At 43.0% G+C, this 11,262-nt stretch overlaps 1 protein-coding gene across 1 annotated transcript; it reads left to right on the top strand.

The window, feature by feature from the left end:
- The first annotated feature begins 1,311 nt into the window (after window positions 1-1,311).
- LOC147891905 (uncharacterized) lies at window positions 1,312-4,358 on the top strand. The gene has a single exon (XM_087387832.1). The coding sequence runs from the start codon at window positions 1,500-1,502 to the stop codon at window positions 3,414-3,416; it is 1,917 nt and encodes a 638-aa protein (XP_087243958.1). The 5' UTR covers window positions 1,312-1,499; the 3' UTR covers window positions 3,417-4,358.
- The last annotated feature ends 6,904 nt before the right edge of the window (window positions 4,359-11,262 follow it).

The following is an 11,262-nucleotide window of genomic DNA, read 5'->3' on the forward strand; positions in this document are numbered from 1 at the left end:
AAATCTAGTTGTTCTTTTCCCTTAAGCGTAAAAGAAATTTAGATTAAAGGAGGAATAAAGAAAATAAAAAAGTACACTTTGAGTCTACTGAAGCCCAACTTTCAGCAATCCTAAAGTCCTCAAACGTATTATGGTAGAATTCGAGCACACTCATAGTTGTAGCTTGCACTAATTTACAAAACTCAGCAAGAAACTTAGGGCCTTAGCACATGGATGGGGCTAGCATGGGTTTAGGTTTTGTCATCATTACTAAGGGGCTTAGCACATGGGAAGAAATAGGATGGGAATGGGAATGGTGGTCCCATGCATATTTCTATCCTATTCCCATCCCACCTTGTGCTAACAAAAAAAGGAACTAGGGATGGGTTTAGGTAGAAGAGAAGACATGGCAGCATTTCATGTGTTTAGGAGTTGGGGACCACTTGGGGACAAGCACACTTGTCATCCTCCCATGTTTTGGAATCCCTAAAAAAGGGGAACCCATTCTGGTTGCCAGGGTCTAGAGGCCATGGTCCAGGATGGGAGAAAAAGTGGCTACTCCCATTGTAAATGGGTGTAATGATGACAAAAAGATTCCCATCCTAAGCCCATGGTAGCCCCATCCATGTGCTAAGGCCCTCCCCCTTTTTAGGGATTTGTAAGCATGGAATGATGACATGTGTCCTTGTCCCCATCTCTTAAAAACTTGAAATGATGCCCATGTGTCCTCTCCTAGGTAACCCATCCCTAGTTCTTTTTTAGTGTTATCACATGGTGGGATGGAATAGGATAGAAATACATTTGAAAATGGTTGGGACCACTTTTTCCCATTCCCATCCCTTAGAGGACCTCCCCGCACTGGTGGGAGTGCTGAAATCTCAGCAGGCCCTTGCCCAGCCAACATTTCTAGAAATGCAGCCCATGAAACCCCCATGAACGTGTGAGTGTTTCTTTAATGCAACTCAGTGCACTTTTTGTAGGCTGTTATAGCCATTCCCATAGCCGTCACACTATTTGGGCCAATGAGGAGCTTTGGGCAATTGCAAGGCTAAGCCAGCATCCTAGAATTTCAGGACGCTGGGCTGGACCTGCAATGCCACCCAAGCATTCTCAGCCAGTCCTAGCCCTCCAAGAGTTGCTTGTTGCTAGTGGGGATGGGACTCCGGAGAGCCCCACCAGGATGAGCGGGGAAGCTCTCTTAGCATGGTGGAACAAAACGAGACGTCTATTAGTGCAAAAACAACTTGACTTTTGCTTTATCCAATTGTGGATGATTTCATCTTTTTCAAATGCCACGCTTGAAATCTAGTTGTTGAAAGTGCCCATTTCAGCTGTTCAAGTATATCCTACCACATAATCTGTGCATAATGTTAGCAGCTGGGTGTCTTGAGACCGCATGTTCAGAGTAGACACCGTTGTGCACCCAGGATGGGATGATGGAAGCTCATGGTGAAAGCTAGGCACTTTTATTTTTTTGGGTTTCCTTGGTATGCCTTTTAGTTGCTGCCCATTGTTGTTACATGGCTTGGGATCGTCTAGCGAGGTGCCTTTGGCATCTGAAATACAAATCATCAAGCCCTTTCGAACTGGGTTGTCGTCACAGGAACATACAAACTTTGAGACCTTCTCCAGAAGCCACCTACTGCTCACAGACGGTCCAGGGATCCCGTTGTTACAAAAATCATCCGGCGAAGAGGAAGGAGTTTGTAGACAAGCTTGGAGCGCGTGGTCCGGAGGTTAACAGACCAGGGATAGGGCTTGGCACTCTTCTGGGGAGAATTGTGGCTGGAGATCATGCTGAAGAAGGTCCAAAAGTATCAGAGGCTGATCACGTGTCTTGGCCTTCTGTGCGGCTGAGCCAATGGTTTGAAAATGTTAAGAATGCAGTCCCGAGACAAAAAGATAAATCAGTGTCCCGAGCAAATAAATCGGTTCGTGCAGACGAAGTTGTACGAATGATGAATCTTAAACAGCAGATAGATCCTCGAAAATTCAAAGGGAAGTTATCAATGCAAGATGTTGTTTACATTGTTAACAGTTTGCAGGATAAAACACTTGCTTTTAGCTTCTATCAGTGGGTTAAGCGGCAGCCCAACTATTCCCCGGACAAATCTTTTTTTGTTGCAGTCGTGGAATGTCTTATGTGCGACCAATCGGAAAGCTCCTGGGATCAGTTAGCCATTGTAATGAAAGACATGTTCCGGCAAAGGAAGTGTCTGGACAATAGTCAGTTTCAGAGATTGTTGCTCTCAGGTCGAGGACATGGACCAAAGGAACGCTACAATATTTCCAAAGTCAGTCGCTTTGAGAATTGGTTCAGGGTGATGAAAGGGCTTGGTTTCGTAGCAGATTGTTCCACTTATGAGACATTGATGAAAATGTGTAATAGGGCAGGAATGCACGAGAGTACTCTCTCTCTTTTCAAAGAGATACGGATGAATAGATACGTCTGGTCATATAGATTAGCCCTGTCCGCATGTAGAGGTATGGGCAATATACATATGGCACAGCAACTTTGGGAAGAAATGAAGTTGCTAGGTATTCTACAAGATGCCAAATGCTATACTATTCTTCTTGACCTGTATGGGGACCATGGGGATGTTGAGAAGGCAGAGAAGCTACTTTGGGAGATGAAACAGATAGGAGTCACACCTGATGTGCGCGCTTGCACTTGTGTCATTCTTGCGTATGCCAGGGTAGGAATGGTAAAGGAGGGGGAGCTTCTCTTTCAAGATATAAGCAGCTATGGAGGGAGGCTAGATGCAGTTATTTATCGTGCAATGTCTGCTTGTTATCGTCAAGCAGGTTTATTTAAAGAATTGTTAGCATTATTTAGCAAAGCTAAGGAAAACGGAATACAGATAGGTGCTAGCTGTTATTATTCTGCTATTCAAGCTTGTGCAGTTAAGGGCCTTTGGCAATTTGCAGTGGATATTTTCAAAGACATGCAGTCTGTTGGACTGGCTCCATCTCCAAAGCTCTATTGTTTAATGCTACATGCCTATATGATGGCAAAGCAACATCGCTTGTGTGAAGATCTTTTTATTCACATGATCGAAATGAAGATGTTTCTTCCTGAAGCTTTTGAATTGATTATACAAATGTATAAAGCTACAGAAAGAGATTCATCTGCTGTTGATGCCTTCAGATTGATGAAGGAACATCAGTGTCCACCAACCTCCAGTGTTTATGAACAAATTATTCCATTAATGATAAAATTCAGCCTTTTGGAGGCAAGAGACTTGAAACATGATATGCAGTGTGCTGGTCAAGCACCATCTTTGGATATATATACCTCATTGATATGGGAGCATATTAAACTAGGTGATTTGGTCCAAAGCCAAAAACTATATGACGAAATGCAGACAGTAGGTTGGCAGCCTGATCAACAGATGATATCAGCTCTTCATGGTCTGGGATTACAAAGAAACAGGTGACTATGAAGGGGCACATGAAATCTAGAGTGTTTGGCAGAGGCAAGCTTGCAGTCTAAATGACCAGAGTACTGAATCTCATGCCATAATGTGGAGGTGCTAGCAGTACATGTATTAACGAATGGAAAATTGGAACCCAATCTCAGATCTTCAGCGGTACATCCTCAATTTGCAATCAAGACAAGGACACACCTTCTTTTAAGGAGGGCACTTATGACTGAAATGGGAAAACTCATAAGCTTGAGAAGTGCATAGCTAGCACAGGCAAAGAGAGACTTCATTATGAGCGGAAATCAGAAAGTACCATTAAAATTTTAGTTTCTAAGATTTCATCTTAGATACTGTGACTGCAAAGAGTCTACAAAAGTCTTACACTTATAATGGACTGAAACTATAGATAGTGCAATCATTAGGATGCATGCAGAGTTAGAACATATCCACGTCACATCCATGTCCATACTGAAAAAAGTGGAAAGTCAATAACATGACCACAGTACATTACACACAAGCTTGAGAGGCTGGAGCCCTTCTTCCCCTGCCGGTTTTCCTTCATTCGCCCTTGGATTTTTTCCACATGATACAGATTAAGGTGTTACTTCCTGAAGCTTTTGAATTTATTACCTACATGTGTAACGCTATAGAAAGATATTTAATGCTTGTCGATGCTTTAAGATTAATGAAGAAATTAGCTTCCTCCAATGTGCTGGTCGAACACCATCTTTGAGGACTTACATGACTTTGAAATGGGAGCATATTACAGCAGGCGGTTGGAAAAATCAAATGGTAATTGCATACAGGCTCAGCACCTTTGTACTTGGATTGACTTGCTTTTGATGATCTCTACTTATGAGGAAGCAGGGAATGAAGAGCGCCAGACACAGAGTGATTGGCAGAGGCTAGCTTGTAGTTTGAACGACTAGAGTTGTCACATCCTGTAACCTTGTATCCACTTGGTGTAATTTTAATATTTCTATCTATTCTATCATTTCAAAGTTTGATGTTTGTATGTGTTCCGTCATTTCAAGTTCTAGATCAAGTTTGATTGCAAAATGTGGATGCAATGCTTTTGTTTTTGTTTAGACAGGTACTAGCTGTTAGGGTCTAGCATTTGATTGTCGACCTCTATGCAAGAGTGTCTGATGTCTTGCAAGTATTAGTACCTCACTACACCCCACCTGAATTCCCTTACATGGGACCAATAAAGGACCAGACTAGAACAACCAGCATCTACTTAATAGAGATTGTCCAGTGCCTTGGAGTATGCCTACATCATGCTAGAGATACGTTGACATAGTATGGGAAAGGTCAACCAAAGTTAATTTCCTCCACTAGCCCAAAATTAGTCTCATCCTGTAGGGATCAATGGTGAAAACAGGGTGTGGAACAAATGATACAACTGAAGCTACAAGATATGCTGATTGGATCCCAAAAGAAAAGGACATTAGGAAGGGCTTATTAATTCTTACAGGATGAGACAAATCTAGGGCTAGTTGGAGGCCCCGCCAGGCATGCACTTGAAAAAGGCAAATCAAATAGTATAATCAGAGCAGCGTTAGACCTCCAGAAGGCAATGAACTACATGCATCTGCTTTTTCTTTATTCTTCTATGAAGTCAGACCCATTGCAGGTTCACAAAATGTGAAGCTTTGGAAGGTGAACATGTTGATGTGGCATATACATGCTCAAAAAATGCAAAAACACATTATCAGATGCTTTGAATGTTTGTATCTTTTGTTACCTCTCACAGGTCCTAGATTTCTTCTGCAAACATTTGTAGCTCTCTCTCTCAGAGGTCCTAGATTCCTTCTGCAAACATTTGTAGCTCTCTCTCTCTCTCTCTCTCTCTCTCTCTCTCTCTCCACTCCACCCTTCTTCAAAGAAGGAGACTTTTTGTAACATTCCATTGGGTCCCATGGGTCGATTTCAGGCCCCCAGAGGACGATAATAATAGTTTCTTTCTCTCTCTCTCTCTCTCTCTCTCTCTCTCTCTCTCTCTCTCTCTCATCCTATATACCTGTTGGAGGTCAACATCTCTTGATGTCACATGGTAGAGTGGGATGCCCACCCTGTGAGAGGTTAGGGTAGGCTGAGTGTGGGCCTTTGTTGTGGGTGTGCCCCCCCCAAAGAGGGTAGAGTAGGGTAGGGCACAGCTGCCCACTGTAGAGGCTGCGCTTGGGGGTCCATCTAGGCTGGATGGTTGCCACATGTCAGCCCCGGCGCATGTTGCTGGGCCTGCGTAGCTGCCCCTGTGGAGGCCTTTCTTAGGCTGAGGTGGGCCGACCTGATGGTTGGCTGCCTAGGCCTGCTGGTCGGGGTGTGTAGGGAAGGAAGCAGCCCCTATAGGCTGCGTGGCAGTCTTTATAGGGCTGCTGGCAGTGGCAACCTGATCAGCCCTGTTGGGCAGGGGTAGAGGTCCCTCTAGGGCTGCGTGGTAGTCCCTACTTATATGGCTGCTCAGTTGGCTCCCTAGGCGGGGGGGGGGGGGGGGGGTGTGCTCATATTGGGCTGTAGGGTGGGGTCGGCCTTAGAGGAGATGGGTAAGGTTTGCTGGTCCGCCCCTTGCTGCAGCCGACTTGTAGGGGGTTTGAGGCTATATATAGCCCCACCCCCCCCCCCCCCCACCCAATTGTTGTTTGGCATCTCATTGTGGAGCACTCTTGCCTATAAATAGCAGAGGTTTTCCCCACCGCACGGGTTTTGCCGTGAGATCCCAGTTTCTTGTGTTTTCTCCTTTCCTTCTCAGTTGTGTGTTTGTTTTTGCTCTCTCTCTCTCTTTCTCTCTCTCTCTCTCTCTCTCTCTCTCTCTCCATTTCTGTCCAGATCTGCTGCACTTCTCACACGGTATCAGAGCCATAGTTGGCTAGAGACCCAGGGAGTAGAGGGAGTGTTGAGCCAGCAAACCAAGAGGATTAGGGCTGCTGTTCAGAGGTGTTTGTAGAGAGGAGTGTGCAAAGGTGTGGATTGTACGGGTGTCAACAGAGGCATGTCTTTGAAGGGTGTTGTCAGATTCTAAAGGAGTTGTTCTCTAGGATTGGGACAGTGAAGGTGTGAAGGTACATCCCATCCATCCCATCTCATCCCATCCAATCTCCTCTAGTTTGGATCTCTCGTCACTCGGACATGTCTACCTTGGTTGAGATGGCGGAGAGCAAGGCAAAAACTCCAGTTTTTCCTGATCGACCGTCAATTGGATGGCCTCAATTACAGTGTTTGGCGGGTCACATGGAGTCTGTGTTACAGTCGTATGATCTGGCAGACTTCAATCTTGGGATCCTATTGCAGAAGGAGGTAGAGATCCTGTCTCAGCTGTGGGACTATGTCAATGTGAGGGTAAGGTCGTTCATATTTCTAAACTGTACTCCTCAGGTGATTACGGTGGCCAATTCGGTGTCCTTGTACAATCGAACCTCCCCTAGATCCAATAAGTCTTTGGTAGCACATCAACAACTTACACGAACTTTAGCAAGAGATCCTCTAGCTAGGGAAGCAGATATCTTCAGAGGACATGGCCATAACATTGCTGTCCCACCTATCCTCTCAGTATGCTGCATTCTTTTCGTCCTTGATAACCATTGGAAGAATAAATACATTGCCTTGGGAGGAACTAGTCCCGATGGTGCTCGACCAGGAGGACAGAATTGTAGATCATACCTCTGACAATCAGTTTAAGGCTTTTGCAATTGAGTAGAAAGCAAGAAAGAAGCTGACAGTTGAGGAACGGGAAGCACTCAAGGCCCCACGTACATGTCACCAGTGTGGCTAGAAAGCTCACCATTGGTGGCAGTGTCCTTAGAGGATCAGTGAGGGGACTAGTGACTAGTTTGGATCTCTCCTCACTCCAACATGTCTACCTTGGTTGAGATGGCGGAGAGCAAGGCAAAAACTCCAGTTTTGCCTACCTTCCCGATCGACCGTCAATTGGATGGCCTCAATTACAATGTTTGGCAGGTCACATGGAGTCTGTGTTACAGTTGTATGATCTGGCAGACTTCAATCTTGGGATCCTATTGCAGAAGGAGGTGGAGATCTCATCTCAGCTGTGGGACTGTGTTAATGTGAGGGTAAGATCATTCATATTTCTAAATTATACTCCTCAGGTGATTAATCATGTAAAGTATATGACAGTGGCCAATTTGGTGTCCTTGTACAATCGAACCTCTCCTGGATCCCAATAAGTCTTTGGTAGCACATCAACAACTTACACGAACTTTAGCAAGAGATCCTCTAGGTAGGGAAGCAGATATCTTCGGAGGACATAGCCATAACATTGATGTCCCACCTATCCTCTCAGTACGTTGCATTCTTTTCGTTCCTTGATAACAATTGGAAGAATAAATACATTGCCTTGGGAGGAACTGGTCCCGATGGTGCTCGACTAGGAGGACAGAATTGTAGATCGTTCCTCTGACAGTCAGTTTGAGGCTTTTGCAATTGAGTAGAAAGGAAGAAAGAAGCTGACAGTTGAGGAATGGGAAGCACTCAAGGCCCCACATTCATGTCACCGGTGTGGCTAGAAAGCTCACCATTGGTGGCAATGTCCTTAGAGGATCAGTTAGGGGACTAGTGAGTAGGATGGTTCTGCAACCGCCACATCGTTCTAGTAGCACCTGTTGAGATATCGAGCTCCACTCGCGATATGCCAGGGTGACCGTTATGCATTTATGTCACCAACTTGTTAGCTGGAGATGCGGTTGGTACACCGCCCACGAATAATAGCTGGATGACAGCTATCCTTATCTACTCTAGTTTGTGGCTCAGTTAGTATGCCACCTTATTTAGTTGAGTTTGGTTTGAGACCCACATATAGGGTTCTTCTATTTCTTTGTACTAGAGTTCTTTTGGCTTTCACAACTAAGAAGAGAAAAACTGTTTTCAGCCTCCACCTGTGTGTGTATTCCCCCATTGTGTATGTGAGAAAGCCGCAAGTGAGACTCCTTCCCTCTCTCCCACTATCTTCACATGGTATCAGAGCCTTGTTCGTGGTAAGGAGCTCAAGAAAGCAAACCAAGTTCGCGGTGTCCTAGTAAGAGGACCAGTGTTACTTTCCTATTTCGAGTTTGGGAGCAAATCTCTGCAGGTAGCACAGCCAGAAGTGCAAGAGTGCACTGTCTCAAATTGAGACGTCCTTCGCGGTGTGGCGAGAGCACAGTATATGTTGCGCGCGCGCAGGGGGGGAGCCCTTGGTGACTTTATTTTTCTGATTCGAGGCCATTTTGAGGCCATTTTTGAAGGCGGAAGTTCTTCGTAGGCACTCACGAACATCACCAAGCCTGGTTTCTATTGGTCAAATGGTTGAGCAGGGCTTGCAGGTCAGATTTAATCCTCATGGATGCTTTGTTGAGGATATGAAAAATAACGGTCGCTTGATAGCAAAAGAAAAGAAGAAAGGCATGTTTACGTTGGATGCGAACATGCCTGAATTGAGTGCAGCAATGTTTGCACATGAACACTATATTAGAGAATTTGGGAAAATCCCAATTCCCACGAAATAAAATATTGTCACTTCAAAAGTAAAATTTGATGTTTTTTATTAAAACATTAGCTCCATTGAGGACCCAAGTTTCAATTATGTTGGGGGAGACTAGACCATGCACAATACTTTCCCAATTCCTAGAAACCCAAGCAAAAATCTTCCGTATGTTGCTATGGCGAAAGGCCTTAATAGATGTGAACATGGCTCCATGGCCAAAACATTTGTTGATTTGCTAGTGAAAGAAAGATGTTTGTTGTTTCGTATGCATCGAAACCACAAACAAAAGCCAATTTATAGATGTTGCGTTAGGAAGATTCATTGGAGTAAATTAAATTGGAGTATTGATATATCCAATAGGATTGTTATAGATCTTTGACATCCATCATATAAATGTGGTCTTCAAAAACAAAATTAAACTTGTAACAACTGTCAATTTTTATTTGGTATATTAGATGTATCAAATTAATGTCAAATGCATATGTTTCTATGTTGATAAATTGCAGTATTGACATATGCAATAGGATTATGGTAGAGCTTTGACATCCATCATAAATGTGGTGTTCAAAAACACCGTTCCATCACAATAGAGCTCATGAAACTCTCCATCACAATAGAATTCATGAAACTCAGAGACATGGTCTTGATAAAAACCTTTTTTTAAATTGCTTTCTTGTACTAAATATAATCAAAACCATTGACACATAGCCAATTTTGCACCACATCGTTTAACATAATCATTAACAATTCCATACTAGTATTCATACTCACAAAGTAGCTCATCTCCGAAGGAGATATCCTTTATGGTTTGCATAGTAATGTAGCCATGGGCACTCAAATTTCCTTGTGACTTTTGAGCCCAAGGTGGTAGTTTAGGGATGTATACAAATATAACATTTGTTCTTCTTTATAATACATTGAGCTATTTATATATCCAGCAATGTTTCCATACAATACATCTCCCACAATACATTTCACATCTGTCAATGGCTCAATGAATGGATCTTCAAACATTCCATAAGTCTTCATCCTTGGGAAAAACTTGAGGATAGATCTCCAAGTATCATAATCATACTTTGGACCATTATATACCATCAAATCTTGTCTTTTCTTGATGCTTGTATGTACAAAAAGATCATATCTTGCCCCAGGTATTGTTGATTTCTTTACTTCATAATGGATGCCATTCATTTCAAACACATGCTCAATGGGTATGGGCAATTTATGTTTCCATAAGCCATTGGATGCAAGATCAAAATTTGTAATAAGATAGCTCTTCAACTTTTCAGGACAATCTGCAACACCTATCATATGTTTAAAATCAAAGAATCATTCTTTTAGTGGAGGAATACAAACTCACATCATAAAGCACATAGCATTTTTTGGACAAGGTACTAACTCAATGTCTATTAATTCTTTCACAAAACAAATTGAAACATAATGTTTTGCAAATCGAATCTAAATAGTGTCCAAATATAAATCAGAATGTAGGTACAAATGTTTTAGTTGAGCATTTGTGTTTGCAACTCTAATTAACAAGATCACTCACATTCCCTAAGGGTTGTCTATGCAATAAAATCGAATCAAGTTGGCTAAGAATGCCCTTGCAGCATCGGCAGTGATTCCCCTTTCCTTGCATCCAAGAACCATAGCAAAGCCTTTTGCCTCACTATCTTTCAATGGCCCCATTTTGGCAATTTTTCCTAGCATGCATTCTTCCTCTTCATTCAATGTAACATGTTGAGCTTGCACCATACTTCTTGTAGTAGGACAAGTCCCTCTCACTCTAGTTTTGGTTATAGGTGAAGTAATACCTTTCTCTGTGTCTTTTTTTGAACTACGAGTAGACATATGAGATTCGACATTCATCCTTTCGAGAACTTCTTTGTTTTTTTCTTTGAATTCAAGGATCACTGGTTGAAAATAATAGAACATATCATGCCCTTCGACAATCGGAGCTTGACCAAATCTGTTAGAAGAGATGGCACTGCGCACATCTACTGCATCATCTAGCATCTGTATACGGTAATAACTCATGAAGCAAAATAGAATCACCACAATCTATATCAAATTTTGTAGGGAAAATGCAATTTTCTACTGGATTAACACAACCCCTGTAAGGTGAAACATCAATGAACACTATTCTTGCTGGTTTGCATTCCTCTTTAAAACAACACCACACTTATCTGGTTGAATGATTCTACTCTTTGTATGCTTGTGGCATGCCATCGCACCCCAAACCATGAAGAAATGTAACTTTCTGTTAACATGATGCTCCAAAGTGTCCAGCATGTGTTGTACCATGCCCTTTTCTCCTCCAGTGGACCAAATGCCAACATGGTAGTGATCGAGCAACCATTGTAGAAACTCTAAACACCC

The sequence above is a fragment of the Dipteris shenzhenensis genome, chromosome 17 (assembly GCF_047967505.1).
Source record: "Dipteris shenzhenensis isolate YYH24624 ecotype China chromosome 17, Dip_SZ_1.0, whole genome shotgun sequence".
In the NCBI taxonomy this organism is placed as follows: domain Eukaryota; kingdom Viridiplantae; phylum Streptophyta; class Polypodiopsida; order Gleicheniales; family Dipteridaceae; genus Dipteris; species Dipteris shenzhenensis.

Excerpts from the sequence above, each read along its gene's own strand:
- LOC147891905 (XM_087387832.1), top strand. The coding sequence starts at position 1,500 with ATGGCTTGGGATCGTCTAGCGAGGTGCCTTTGGCATCTGAAATACAAA.